This window comes from Copadichromis virginalis, linkage group LG4 (genome assembly GCF_057382275.1).
Source record: "Copadichromis virginalis isolate Kocher_CV1m ecotype Utaka linkage group LG4, C_Virginalis_male_GT1.1, whole genome shotgun sequence".
Lineage (NCBI taxonomy): Eukaryota > Metazoa > Chordata > Actinopteri > Cichliformes > Cichlidae > Copadichromis > Copadichromis virginalis.
This window is the reverse complement of record NC_140621.1, coordinates 8,058,646-8,074,874: the sequence shown is the minus strand read 5'-3', so window position 1 is coordinate 8,074,874 and position 16,229 is coordinate 8,058,646. Positions and strand designations below refer to the sequence as shown.

The following is a 16,229-nucleotide window of genomic DNA, read 5'->3' as shown; positions in this document are numbered from 1 at the left end:
CTGACCAATACGATCCATATTTCACCAGGGCTACTGTTGTTGCCTGAGGCCATACACATAACACCAGGGACAGTGCTTCCTGTGAGGCCATCTTCAACACACCAGGGCCTGTACTGTTGGCTGAGGCCATCCACATTACACCAGGGCCTTTGGTGCTGGCCAATGCCATCCACATATCACCAGGGCAACTGTTGTTGGCTTCTACCATCCACATTACACCACGGACTGTGTTTCCTGTGAGGTCATCTTCACCCGACCAGGGCCTCTGCTGCTCGTTGATGCCATCAACATTACACCAGGGTGTGTGGTGCTGAACAATACCATCCATATTTCACCAGGGCCACTGTTGTTGGCTGAGGCCATACACATTACACCACGGACAGTGTTTCATGTGAGGCCATCTTCACCACACCACTGCCTGTGTTACTGGCAGAGGACATCCACATTACACCCGGGCCTGTGGTGTTTTCCAAAACCATCCACATTTCACAAGGACATCCTGATGACATCCACAAAACACAGGGGCCTGTGATACTGGCCATTACCATCCACATTACACCACTACCAGTGCTTCCTGTGAGGCCATCATCACCACACCAGGGCCTGTGGTGCTGGATGAGGCCATCCACATTACAGCAGGGTGTGTGGTGCTGTCCAATACCATCCACATTTCACCAGGGCCAGTGGTGTTGGCTAAGGCTATTCACATTACACCAGGGTGTGTGGTGCTGACCAATACCATCCACATTTCACCACGGTTTATGTTGCTGTCTGATGCGATCCAAAATACACAAAGGCAGCACCATACCTGTGGTGCTTGCCAATACCATCCACATTTCACAAGGGCCACAGTTGTTGGCTGAGGCCATACACTTTACATCAGGGACAGTGCTTCCTGTGAGGCCATCTTCACCACACCAGGGCCTGTACTGTTGGATGAGGACATCCACATTACACCAGGGACAGTGCTTCCTGTGATTCCATCATCACCACACCAGGGCCTCTGGTGCTGGCCAATACCATCCACATTCCACCAGGGCCACTGTGCTTAGCTCAGGCCATACACATTAGACCAGGGACAGTGCTTCCCTTGAGGCCATCTTCACCCAACCAGGCCCTCTGCTGCTCGTTGATGCCATCCACATTACACCAGGGCCAGTGCTCCCTGTGAGGCCATCTTCACCACACCAGTGCCTGAGTTGCTGGCTGATGTGATCCACAATTCACAAGGGCCTGTGCTACTGGCTAAGGATATTCACATTAAACCAGGGTGTGTGGTGCTGACCAATACGATCCATATTTCACCAGGGCCACTGTTGTTGGCTGAGGCCATACACATAACACCAGGGACAGTGCTTTTGGCTTAGGCCATCATCACCACACCAGGGCGTGTGGTGCTGGATGAGGCCATCCACATTACACCAGGGCCTGTGTTACTCGTTGATGCCATCCACATTACACCAGAGCCTGTGGTGCTGGCCAATACCATCCACATTTCACCAGGGCCACTGTTGTTGGCTGAGGCCATACACATTACACCAGGGACAGTGCTTCCTGTGAGGCCACCTTCACCACACCACTGCCTTTGTTACTGGCAGAGGCCATCCACATTACACCCGGGCCTGTGGTGTTGTCCGAACCCATCCACATTTCACCAGGGCTTGTGTTACTGCCTGATGACATCCACAAAACACAGGGGCCTGTGATACTGGCTGATGCCATCCACATTACACCACTACCAGTGCTTCCTGTGAGGCCATCATCACCACACCAGGGCCTGTGGTGCTGGATGAGGCCATCCACATTACAGCAGGGCCTGTGGTGCTGGCCAATACCATCCACATTTCACCAGGGCCACTGTTGTTGGCTAAGGCCATACACTTTACACTAGGGACAGTGCTTCCTGTGAGGCCATCTTCACCACACCAGGGCCTGTACTGTTGGATGAGGACATCCACATTACACCAGGGACAGTTCTTCCTGTGATTCCATCATCACCACACCAGGGCCTGTGCTACTTGCTGATGCCATCCACATTACACCTGGGCCTGTGGTGCTGACCAATATCATGCACAATTCACCAGGGCCAGTGGTGTTGGCTAAGGCTATTCACATTACACCAGGGTGTGTGGTGCTGACCAATACCATCCACATTTCTCCACGGTTTGTGTTGCTGTCTGATGCGATCCACAATACACAAAGGCCTGTGCTAGTGCCTGAAGACATTCAAATTACACCAGGGCGTGTGGTGCTGGATGAGGCCATCCACATTACACCAGGGCCTGTGGTGCTGGCCAATACCATCCACATTTCTCCAGGACCAGTGTTGTTGGCTGAGGCCATCCACATTACACCACTGCCAGTGCTTCCTTTGATTCATTCATCACCACACCAGGGCCTGTGGTGCTGGCCAATACCATCAACATTTCACCAGGGCTGTGCTACTCGTTGATACCATCCACATTTCACCAGGGGTTGTGTTGCTGGCTGATGCGATCCACAACACACAAGGGCCTGTGCTACTGGGTGAAGATATTCACATTACACCAGGGCCTGTGGTGCTGGCCAATACCATCCACATTTAATCAGGACCACTGTTGTTGGCTGAGGCCATACACTTTACATCAGGGACAGTGCTTCCTGTGAGGCCATCTTCACCACACCAGGGCCTGTACTGTTGGCTGAGGCCATCCACATTACATCAGGGCCTTTGGTGCTGGCCAATACCATCCAAATTTCACCAGGGACACTGTTGTTGGCTTCTACCATCAACATTACACCACGGACAGTGTTTCCTGTGAGGCCATCTTCACCCGACCAGGGCCTCTGCTGCTCGTTGATGCCATCCACATTACACGCCTGTGATACTGGCTGAGGACATTTACATTTCACCAGGGCCTGTGGTCATGGCTGAGGCCAACTACATTTCACCAGGGCCTGTGTTGGTGGCTGATCCCATCCACAATATAGAAAGGCCTGTGCTACTGGCTGATGCCATCCACATTACACCAGGGCCTGTGCTCCCTGTGAGGCCATCTTCACCACACCAGGGCCTGCGTTGCTGGCTAATGTGATCCACAATTCACAAGGGCCTGTGCTACTGGCTAAGGCCATTCACATTAAACCAGGGTGTGTGGTGCTGACCAATACGATCCATATTTCACCAGGGCCACTGTTGTTGGCTGAGGCCATGCACATTACACCAGGGCCTGTGGTTTTGGCTGAGGACATTCACATTACACATGGGCCTGTGGTGCGGAACGATATCATCCACATTTCACCAGATCAAGCGGTTTTAGCTATGGCCATTCACATTACACCCGGTTGTGTGCTACTCGTTGATACCATCCACATTTCACCAGGGTTTGTGTTGCTGGCTGATGCGATCCACATTTCACCAGGGCCAGTGTTGTTGGCTGAGGCCATCCACATTACATCAGGGCCAGTGCTCCCTGTGAAGACATCTTCACCACACCACTGCCTCTGTTGCTGGCAGAGGCCATACACATTGCACCAGGGCCAATGCTCCCTGTGAGGCCATATTCACCACACCAGGGCATGTTGTGCTGGCAAATACCATCCACATTTCACCAGGGCCTGTCCTACTCGTTGATACCATCCACATTTCACCACGGTTTGTGTTGCTGGCTGATGCGATCCACAATACACAAGGGTCTGTGCTACTGGGTGATGATATTTACATTACACCAGGGCCTGTGGTAATGGGCAATACCATCCACATTTCATCAGGACCACTGTTGTTGGCTTAGGCCATACACTTTACATCAGGGACAGTGCTTCCTGTGAGGCCATCTTCACCACACCAGGGCCTGTACTGTTGGCTGAGGCCATCCACATTACACCAGGGCCTTTGGTGCTGGCCAATGCCATCCACATTGTTACACACCGGCCCGAAGCCGGGGTGCAACACAACAAAAAGATAAACCCGATACATAATAACGACAAAAAAAAAATCACACCACGGCAGAATGACGAGAGTTGGTTAATTTATTTACTGAACAGGTAGCGAGCTTCAGGGTGGGCGATGCCAAAACAACAAACAAAACACACTAGAAAGAAAAACAGAGCTAACTTACCTCCCACGATCCCAAAACAAAATACAATTCTCTAACCTGTCTCCCTACCCGAAACAGGAGAAAAGAGGGGAATAAAAGAAAACGGCTTCCCACCCCTACAGCTACCAAGCCCAGGTACAACCCCTTTTTCAGCATTAATATTGCAGCCCCGTGCAGTCACACACCACGACGGTCCCCAGACACACAGCTCACGGGAAACCAGGAAGTCTCCTCACCGACCCAGTCCAACCCCTTTTGTAGCTGGCCTCTTTCCTTCCTCCACCAATGGGTGGCCTCCACCTGGAAACAAGCAACACTGAATACAAATACAAACAATAACAACACCGTACCGCAAATAATGACCCTGGGTCATAACACCCCCCCACCTAAAATCAAGCATCTCATTAGAGAGATGCTAGACCTAGTATCAAAAACATTAAAACAAACAAACAAATTGAACACTTCCTAGGGGGAAACCAGACTCATCAGTCACCGTCTGTGTCATCACTGATGATCCCCTGCAGGTTGGCCCATTCGGACATTTTCCTGCGACCTCTGTGGGTATTGTTTTCCTGATCACTGTCTGATTCCGAGTTTAGAGTGCGCTGATATTCAGAGGACGGACAGTCCTGTTGTTTCTGACTTGCTGAGGCACCCCTGCGTGTAGGTCGACCTTGTGTGGTAATGATGTTGTTGACATCAAGAGCAGCCAGTTCTTGAGCTTGCTCTCTCTTCATTCTGACCTTTTTCCATTTCTGAATAGTTGGCTGACCATGTACACCAAGCTCTTCAAGCTCCTTCTTCAGAACAGCCACCTGGGAGCGGCAGTCCTCCAGCAGCTTCTTGTAATTTCTCCTCACGCCGCAGAGGGCAATATAACGTTCAAGCCTCGCCACCGATTTGTCATCAGACTTTGGTTTTCTGGTGCTCTCATCTTTCTTCACACTCTTCTTCATCTTTTTATCATTTGTTTTATCAGTCTTATTTTCTTTTTCATCTTCCAAAGAAGGTAGTGATGAAACTGAGTCTGGGTCACTGGTTTTCTCTTCCACTTTTGTATCTTCTTTTTCACTGTCAGAAGACTCGTCGCTCCTAATTTTGTCACTCGTTTCTGACTTGCAGTCTCCATCTGATTCGTTTCCTGCATCACTCAGTGGTGTTCTCCTTCCTTCATCTTTACTGCTAGTTACTGTCTCGACGTTCATTCTCACCATTTTCTTTGGACTGTCACTGCAGTTGCTTTCCTCACTGAGTTCCTCATCAGAAGACTCGTCACTGTCAATTTGACGATTTTCATTTCTCTTTTGTTGTGATTTTTTCACCTCTGGCTCTTCACCATCAGCTTGAGATTTGGCATTTTCTTCATCATTGCTGCTTTCTTTACTTTCTGTTTTGTTGTCCTCTTGAACCTCAGATTCTGATGATGAGCTTGAATGATTATTTTGTGATTTCTTTGCCCAGGATTCATCTTCACTCTCACTCATGACCTCGTCATTTCCATTTTCTCTTTTCCTTTTGTTCTGGAGCTTCTTAGTCTCTGAGTCACTTTCACTTTCATCATTATCCTGCATTTTCATCAGTTCCTCTTGCACCACCTGTTTCATGAAAGTTTTTACTTCTGGCCTTAATGAGTCACATTTGTTGTGTGTCTGATATCTCTTTTTTAAAATTCCCAAGGTCAGCGTGCTCAGGTCTGCCTCGTCACGGAGTTGACCACACACAAACCTGCGGATACCTGCTGCCTCCTTCTCCAACACCATACTAAAAACCTTCGCCGTCCCACCATCTACCCCCGAAACAGAACTATCATGCGGCTCAGAGCCGTCCGGAAACATTTCGGATATGTCCACCTCACCACCCAAGCGACGAGCTCGAGCACGAGTAACCACACATGCCGGATAAACTGTGGGGTCACCCAGCTCCGACGGGAATTGGCATAACCGATCCGAAGTAGGACACTCAATAACTTCCGGCATAGCCGGAAACACTTTTCCCCCGGCCATGTCATTTCCCAAAACAAGATCAATGCCTTCAATTGGCAGCTGATCTCGAACCCCCACCCGCACAGCGCCCGATACGAAGGACGAGGTCAAAGTAACCGTATGGAGAGGCATGCGTAAAAGACTCACCTTGATACCCCACACCAGCAAATCAGAACCACAGTACGACTGCTGCGAGAAAGGCACGACTCCATGCCGCGCCACCGAATGCTTCGCCCCTGTATCCCTCAAGATGGTGATCGGAACCCGGTCCCCCGCATCACCAGACAACGATAAAAACCCCGTCGAAACAAACGGTCGAAACACCTCATCTATCCCCCGCGGAACGACGCCAACCGGCATTAAGCTAGGGCGGGTTACCGCGGAGCAACACTGCACGGCCCCCCCCGAAATGTCGGCCCGCGCCCCCTCCCTCGCCCTCAGCACGGGACAAGAAGCAACGAGATGACCGAGCTCATGACAAAAAAAACATCGGCGGTCCCCAGCGGCCACCGTAGGGCTACGCCGCGAGAGCGGGGGAGAACGCCCCCCCCCCCCCCCCCCCACCTCCGGCAAAACTCTAGAACCCCGACGTAACGGAGGGGAAAAACCCCTCTTGTGCGTCAAAGCAAACTCATCTGCCAGAACCGCCGCTTTCGCGAGGGAAACGACCTTCTGCTCGTTCAAATAAACAACCACCCGCTCCGGCAGACACCCCTTGAAATCCTCCAATAACATCAACTCCTTCAACTGTGCAAACTCCTTAACCTCACTAGCCTGGCACCACCGATCAAAGAGCAAACCCTTCTCGCGCGCAAACTCCACATAAGTCTGATCCCCCCCCCTCACACACTGCCGAAACTTCTGACGGTACACTTCAGGCACCAACTCAAAAGCACGCAATACGGCAGCCTTAACCACACCATAATCTAAGCTCTCAGATGCTGACAGGCTAGCCCACACCGCCTGAGCCCTACCCACCAGCCGACACTGCAACAGCAAAACCCAGACCTCCTCCGGCCACTTTAACGCGGCAGCCACACGCTCAAAAGCAGGAAAAAACGACTCCACCTCTGATTCACAAAAGGGCGGCACCAATTTAATGTGCCTCCCAACATCAAAATCCTGACGGAGAGCCGGGGCGGGACCAGGCGCCGGCGGCGCAGGGAGCACAGAGGGCGCAGGCGTGGGCGGCGTAGAGTCAGGGGCACGCGGTGGAGGTCCGCGCTCCAACTCCAACGCCCTCACCCTCAAATGCATCGCTTCTACCTCCAACCGGTGACTACTCAACTCCACCTCCTTAATGCGGAGCAACAACTGGAGCTCCTCCGCCGACGACCCCACCACCGGAGCAGGAGGAGCCACAGAGGGGGCGGCCACAGGAGGAACAGACAACGGAGCCAACGGCTCCATAGCCGCCCCGCCCGTCCCACCAACAAGCGGCACGCCCGACAGCAAACCCCGCTCGCTCAAAGCCACCGTGACAAGCTGTCGCAAATCATCCTTTTTCACCCCCGCCGGCGCTCGCACATCAAAACGGCCCGCAATAAGCAGCAAATCCTCCCTCCGACACCGACTCAACTGCTGCAAGGAAGGCGCATCGGCAAACTTATCCACATCAAACTCCATCCGCGGCCACCCACACAAACAACCCCCAAAAACACAAAAAAAAAAAAACCCCACACACCCACACGAACCCCACTACACACAAACGACCCCGAAATCCCTCAAACGGACGAGCCCCCATTTATGTTACACACCGGCCCGAAGCCGGGGTGCAACACAACAAAAAGATAAACCCGATACATAATAACGACAAAAAAAAAATCACACCACGGCAGAATGACGAGAGTTGGTTAATTTATTTACTGAACAGGTAGCGAGCTTCAGGGTGGGCGATGCCAAAACAACAAACAAAACACACTAGAAAGAAAAACAGAGCTAACTTACCTCCCACGATCCCAAAACAAAATACAATTCTCTAACCTGTCTCCCTACCCGAAACAGGAGAAAAGAGGGGAATAAAAGAAAACGGCTTCCCACCCCTACAGCTACCAAGCCCAGGTACAACCCCTTTTTCAGCATTAATATTGCAGCCCCGTGCAGTCACACACCACGACGGTCCCCAGACACACAGCTCACGGGAAACCAGGAAGTCTCCTCGCCGACCCAGTCCAACCCCTTTTGTAGCTGGCCTCTTTCCTTCCTCCACCAATGGGTGGCCTCCACCTGGAAACAAGCAACACTGAATACAAATACAAACAATAACAACACCGTACCGCAAATAATGACCCTGGGTCATAACAACATGCACATCCAGGGCAACTGTTGTTGGCTTCTACCATCCACATTACACCACGGACAGTGTTTCCTGTGAGGCCATCTTCACCCGACCAGGGCCTCTGCTGCTTGTTGATGCCATCCACATTACACCAGGGTGTGTGGTGCTGACCAATACCATCCATATTTCACCAGGGCCACTGTTGTTGGCTGAGGCCATACACATTACACCAGGGACAGTGCTTCATGTGAGGCCATCTTCACCACACCACTGCCTGTGTTACTGGCAGAGGCCATCGACATTACACCCGGGCCTGTGGTGTTGTCCGAAACCATCCACATTTCACCAGGGCTTTTTCTGCCTGATGACATCCACAAAACACAGGGGCCTGTGATACTGGCTGAGGGGGTCCTTTTGTCCCTCTGTGGGGGGTTACTCCCACTAGGTTTATATCTGGGACTCTCCACCAATTGACCTTAGAACTGAAGAAGCTTCTCGGATGAGAGGTGAAACGTCTTCAAGCAACTTAAAGAAGTCCAGACGCTTTTCTTTGCAAGCTCCTTTGACTACGATGACCTGGATGACTGAGAACCTTCACAGACATATTGCCGTACATTTTGGGAGGAACACCCTTCAACTGGTGCGGGAGTATGAAAGGGAATCAAGGAAACTAGCGGATTATAGGAACCATCTCCGTTTCAACCTAAGATGTAGACAAAGCAGAGTTGTTCCTAAGAGCCTGCGCCTTGGATCCACTGTCAGGGGATACAGAGCAGACTTGATTCTACAGAGAGCACAAAATCACCTTTTAAGTAAAAGGATAACACAGGTCCATTTCACCATAGATGCCCTCCAGATCAAGATCAGCCAGACCCAGCAGGAACTGGAAATCCTTCTACCCTCTCCAATCTTAGAAGAGGTTTACAAGTTTGTGGACAAGGCTCAGCGGGCCCAACACTCTAAAGGAAAAGAAAGACAACGCAGGAAATTTCACACCTTGCTGTCAAAAACACACACTCCTTATCCTGAACCTACACAACCCAGAGAAGAAAACACACCTGATGCCAGTCAGGAGAAATGGGTTAAGAACTTGTCAGACAGGATTCTCACTGAACCTGAAAAGAGAGTATTAGCCAAAGGACTCAATTTTGCCATTTCTCCACAACAGTTGCCCATAGTGGACCTCATCACAGCCACAGAATCTGCCATACGGATTAATAAATTATCACAGACAGAAGCAGAGCAAATCAGAATGAAAGTCTCAGCCATGCTCTCCAGTGCCAAAGTCCCTCCATCCAACCTCACAATACAGGAAAAGAAGGCCGTCGCTTCCCTGAGCAAAGACCACAACATCACTGTTTTACCAGCTGATAAGGGAAGATGCACCGTGGTCTTAAACACTACAGATTACCATACAAAGATCACTACTCTCCTCAGTGACAACAATACCTACGAAGCCCTAAAGCGAGACCCCACAAGCAGTTACAAAAAGAAAGTTATAGCTTGCCTTCAAGACTTTGAAAAGGGCAAAATTATTGACCGCCTTACATATCACCGCCTTTACCCAGGGGATGCCATACCCTGCATCTATGGACTTCCTAAGATCCACAAGGAAGCTGTCCCACTCAGACCCATAGTCAGTAGCATAAACTCAGCCACTTACAACATTGCTAAACACCTTGCTACCATCCTTGCGCCTCTCGTGGGGAACACCCCACACCACATCAAGAACTCCACCGACTTCACAGACAAGGTCCAGAAACTTACCCTGGATCCAGATGAAACAATGGTGTCCTTTGATGTAGTCTCTCTTTTCACTTGCATACCCACCACGGAGGCCGTGGAGACTGTCAGAAAACGACTACAAGAAGACAGCTCCTTGGAGGACAGGACCAACTTCACACCCGATCAGATCTGCACACTGTTAGACCTCTGCCTCACCACTACATATTTCAAGTATAACGAAGGCTTTTACAGACAAAAACATGGCTGTGCCATGGGCTCCCCCGTGTCACCTATTGCAGCCAACCTTTACATGGAGGAAGTGGAAAGGAAGGCTCTTGGCTCTTTCAAAGGAAGAGTACCCAGCCACTGGTACAGATATGTGGACGACACCTGGGTAAAAATCAAGACACAAGAAGTGGAATCCTTCACTGTGCACCTTAACGCTGTGGATAAAAACATCAAGTTCACCAGGGAAGACACAAAGGATGACTGTTTGCCTTTCCTGGACTGCGCCATGCACATTGAAGAGAACGGCAAACTCAACATCGAAGTTTACCGGAAGCCCACACACACGCACCAGTACCTCCTCTTTGACTCCCATCACCCTTTGGAACACAAACTTGGAGTAATTAGGACCCTACACCACCGGGCAGAACATGTTCCCTCTAAGCCTGAAGGAAAAAAGAAGGAACACACACATATAAAGGAAGCACTCAAAACCTGCGGCTATCCTAAATGGGCGTTCTTAAAGTCAGCAAAGAAGCACAGAAAAGAAGACCAGACACCAGCGAGGGAGGATAAGAAGGACAGACGCAACAACATTGTCATCCCCTATGTAGCCGGTGTATCAGAGAAATTCAGGAGAGTTTTCTCCAAGCATGACATCCCAGTGTATTTCAGACCCAGCAACACGCTCAGACAGAAACTGGTTCACCCGAAAGACAAAACACAAACTTAACAATGTGGTGTATGCTGTACAGTGCAGCGAGGAATGCCCAGACCTCTACATTGGAGAGACCAAACAGCCACATCACAAGCGCATGGCACAACACAGAAGAGCCACCTCCACAGGACAAGACTCAGCAGTCCATCTGCATCTTAAGGATAAAGGACACTCTTTCGAGGATGCCAATGTTCACATTTTGGACAGAGAGGACAGATGGTTTGAAAGAGGAGTGAAAGAAGCCATCTATGTCCACTGTGAGCGACCATCTTTGAACAGAGGCGGGGGTTTACGACACCACCTCTCTGCCATCTATAATCCAGTTTTGAGATCCCTTCCCAGACGCCTTAACGCCCACTCACATCCTGGGCCATCTGACCTCAGGAATTCGCATGATAAGGTGGCGCCAGGTTTCACAATGAGCTCACCCGAAACTCTGGCTGATTGGGACCCACGCCCAGTTTCACACCATGGCTCAGGCAATTAGAGGATCATCAGGGGGTCCTTTTGTCCTTCTGTGGGGGGTTACTCCCACTAGGTTTATATCTGGGACTCTCCACCATTTGACCTTAGAACTGAAGAAGCTTCTCGGATGAGAGGTGAAACGTCTTCAAGCAACCTAAAGAAGTCCAGACGCTTTTCTTTGCAAGCTCCTTTGACCATCCACATTACACCACTACCAGTGCTTCCTGTGAGGCCATCATCACCACACCAGGGCCTGTGGTGCTGGATGAGGCCATCCACATTACACCAGGGTGTGTGGTGCTGACCAATACCATCCACATTTCACCAGGGCCAGTGTTGTTGGCTGAGGCCATCCACATAACACCACTGCCAGTGCTCCCTTTGATTCATTCATCACCACACCAGGGCCTGTGGTGCGGGATGAGGCCATCCACATTACACCAGGGCCTGTGGTGCTGGCCAATACCATCCACGTTTCACCAGGGACAATGTTGTTAGATAAGGCCATCAACATTACACCAGGGCCACTGCTCCCTGTGAGACCATCTTCACCACAGCAGGGTCTTCGTTGCTGGCTGAGGCCATCCACATTGCACCACGGCCACTGCTCCCTGTGAGACCATAGTCACCACACCAGGGCCTGCGTTGCTGGCTGATACCATCCTCATTTCACCAGGGCCTGTGTTGCTGGCTCATGAAATCCACATTACACCAGGACCTGTGCTACTCATTGATGGCATCCACATTACACCCCGGCTTTTGGTGCTGTCCGAAACAATCCACATTTCACAAGGGGTTGTGTTGCTGGCTGATGACATTGACAAAACACAGGGGCCTGTGATACTAGCTGATGTCATCCACATTACACCAGGGCCAGTGGTGTTGGCTTAGTCCATTCACATTACACCAGGGTGTTTGGTGCTGACCAATACCATCCATATTTCACCAGGGACAGTGTTGTTAGATGAGGCCATCCACATTACAACAGGGCCTATGCTACTGGCTGAGGACGTTTTACATTTCACCAGGCCTGTGGTCATAGCTGAGGCCAACTACATTTCACCAGGGCCTGTGTTGGTGGCTGATCCCATCCACAATATACAAAGGCCTGTGCTACTGGCTGATGCCATCCACATTACACCAGGGCCAGAGCTCCCTTTTAGGCCATATTCACCACACCAGGGCCTGTGCTCTTGGCTGATACCATCCATATTTCACCAGGGCCTGCGTTGTTGGCTCATGACATCCACATTACACCAGGGCTTGTGCTACTGCCTGAGGCCAACTACATTTCACCAGGGCCTGTGATACTGGCTGATGCCATCCACATTACACAGGAGCCTTTGCTACTCGTTGATACCATCCACATTTCACCAGGGCTTGTGTTGCTGGCTGATGCGATCCACAATATACAAGGGCCTGTGCTACTGGCCAAAACCATCCACATTTCACACGGGCCTGTGTCTTTGGATGAGGCCCTCCACATTACACGAGGGTCTGTGCTACTTGTTGATGCCATCCACATTATATCAGGGCATGTGGTGCTGTCCGAAACCATCCACAATACACAACGGCCTGTGATACTGGCTGATGCCATCCACATTACACTAGGGCCAGTGGTGTTGGCTGAGGACATTCACATTACACCTGGACCTGTGGTGCTGGCCAATACCATCCACATTTCACCAGTGCCAGTGTTGTTGGCTGAGAGCATCCACATTACACCAGGACCTGTGCTACTCGTTGATACCATCCACATTTCACCAGGGCTTGTATTGCTGGCTGATGCGATCCACAATACACAAGCGCGTGTGCTACTGGCTAAGACCATTCACATTACACCAGGGACAGTGCTTCCTGTGAGGCCATCTTCACCACACCAGGGAGTGTGCTTTTGGCTGAGGCCATCCACATTACACCAGGGCCTGTGGTGCAGGCCAATACCATCCACATTTCACCTGGGCCACTGTTCTTAGATGAGCCCATTCATATTTCACCAGGGACAGTGTTGTTAGATCAGGCCATCCACATTACAACAGGGCCTGTGATACTGGCTTAGGACATTTACATTTTACCAGGGCCTGTGCTCATGGCTGAGGCCAACTACATTTCACCAGGGCCTTTGTTGGTGGCTGGTCCCATCCACAATATACAAAGGCCTGTGCTACTGGCTGATGCCATCCACATTGCATCAGGGCCACTGCTTCCTGTGAGGCCATCTTCACCACACCAGGGCCTGTACTGCTTTCTGAGGCCATCTACATTTTACCAGAACCTGCGTTTCTGGCTGATGCCATCCACACAAGGGCTTCTGTTGATCGCTTAGACTAACTAAATTTCACCAGGGCCTGTGCTACTCGTTGATGCCATGCACATTACACCAGGGCATGTGAGGTTGGTCGATTCAAATTTTTACCAGATTCTGTGCTGCTTTCCAGTACCATCCACATTTCACCAGGCACTCATGGTTTAGGCCAACTACATTTCACCAGTCCTTTTGTTGCTAGCTGATCCATCCACGTATACAGGGAGTGCAGAATTATTAGGCAAGTTGTATTTTTGCGGAATAATTTTATTATAGAACAACAACCATGTTCTCAATGAACCCAAAAAACTCATTAATATCAAAGCTGAATGTTTTTGGAAGTAGTTTTTAGTTTGTTTGTAGTTTTAACTATTTTAGGGAGATATCTGTGTGTGCAGGTGACTATTACTGTGCATAATTATTAGGCAACTTAACAAAAAAGAAATATATACCCATTTCAATTATTTATTTTTACCAGTGACACCATTATAACATCTCCACATTCACAAATATACATTTCTGACATTCAAAAACAAAACAAAAACAAATCAGCGACCAATATAGCCACCTTTCTTTGCAAGGACACTCAAAAGCCTGCCATCCATGGATTTTGTCAGTGTTTTGATCTGTTCACCATCAACATTGCGTGCAGCAGCAACCACAGCCTCCCAGACACTGTTCAGAGAGGTGTCTTTGATGATACCAGCCCAAACCAGTACTCCACCTCCACCTTGCTGGCGTCTGAGTCGGACTGGAGCTCTCTGCCCTTTACCAATCCAGCCACGGGCCCATTCATCTGGCCCATCAAGACTCACTCTCATTTCATCAGTCCATAAAACCTTAGAGAAATCAATCTTGAGATATTTCTTGGCCCAGTCTTGACGTTTCAGCTTGTGTGTCTTGTTCAGTGGTGGTCGTCTTTCAGCCTTTCTTACCTTGGCCATGTCTCTGAGTATTGCACACCTTGTGATGTTGCAGCTCTGAAATATGGCCAAACTGGTGGCAAGTGGCATCTTGGCAGCTGCACGCTTGACTTTTCTCAGTTCATGGGCAGTTATTTTGCGCCTTGGTTTTTCCACACGCTTCTTGCAACCCTGTTGACTATTTTGAATGAAACGCTTGATTGTTCGATGATCACGCTTCAGAAGCTTTGCAATTTTGAGACTGCTGCATCCCTCTGCAAGATATCTCACTATTTTTGACTTTTCTGAGCCTGTCAAGTCCTTTTTTTGACCCATTTTGCCAAAGGAAAGGACGTTGCCTGATAATTATGCACACCTGATATAGGGTGTTGATGTCATTAGACCACACCCCTTCTCATTACAGAGTGCACATCACCTAATATGCTTAATTGGTAGTAGGCTTTCGAGCCTATACAGCTTGGAGTAAGACAACATGCATGAAGAGGATGATGTGGACAAAATACTCATTTGCCTAATAAGTCTGCACTCCCTGTATAAACTGTTTCGCCCGAAACAAAGTATAGGTTTCCATTATGCTTATAACTTGAATATCTTAGCTCAAACAGTTGCAAAACCTGTTTGCCCAGCACGGGGATATTGATTTCTGTAAGAGAAAGCCATAAATATGTATGCCTGAGTCTTCTATCAAAAGTTACGGTTATTTATATGAAGTTGTACAAAAACGCTTTATTTCGTCAAGACAGCGCGTTTCTTGCAATTTCCATGCATTTGAATGGGGACTCGCCCGAAACAAAGTATAGATTTTCATTATGTGAATAACTTGAAAATCTCTGCTCAAACACCTGCAAAACCTGTTTGCCCAGCAAGGGGATATTGAATTCTATAAGATAAAGCCGTAAATATGTGTGTGTCTGAGTCTTCTATCGAAAGTTACAGCTATTTATATGAAGTTGTACAAAAACGCTTTCTTTCGTCAAGACAGTGCGTTTCTCACTGTTACATGCATTTGAATGGGGAACTCGCCCGAAACAAAGTATATGTTTTCATTATGTGAATAACTTGAATATCTTAGCTCAAACAGCTGAAAAACCTGTTTGCCCAGCACGGGGATATTGAATTTCACCAGGCCTAAGCCTGCAGCACAGGCCTTGGTGTGCTTTGGATTTCATCAGCCAGCAGCACAGTCCATTGTGTAGTGTAGCTGGCCTCAGCCAAAAGCACAGGCTCTCGTGTGCTGTAGATGGCCTCAGCCTGCAGCACAGGCCATGGTGTAAAGTAGATGGCATCAGCTAACAGATAAGGCTCTGGTGTGTTTTGGATATAATCAGCCAGCAGCACAGGCCCTGGTGTAATGTAGATGGCCTCAGCCAGCAGCTAAGACCCTGATGTTGTGTAGAATCCCTCAGTCAGCAGCACAGGCCCTTGTGTACTGTAGATTGCCTCTACAAGAGCAGCACATGCCATGGTGTAATGTTGATGGCATAAGGTAGCAGCACAGGCCCTGGTGCAATGTAGATGGCCTAAGCCAGCAG

The 16,229-nt window shown here is 49.6% G+C and overlaps 1 protein-coding gene across 1 annotated transcript; it reads right to left on the bottom strand.

The window, feature by feature from the left end:
• Positions 1-4,561: 4,561 nt before the first annotated feature.
• On the bottom strand, positions 4,562-6,442 carry LOC146710760 (uncharacterized). Its single transcript, XM_085455380.1, has one exon. It carries the CDS (start codon positions 6,416-6,418, stop codon positions 4,562-4,564), a length of 1,857 nt encoding a protein of 618 aa, XP_085311506.1. The 5' UTR covers positions 6,419-6,442.
• Positions 6,443-16,229: the final 9,787 nt, after the last annotated feature.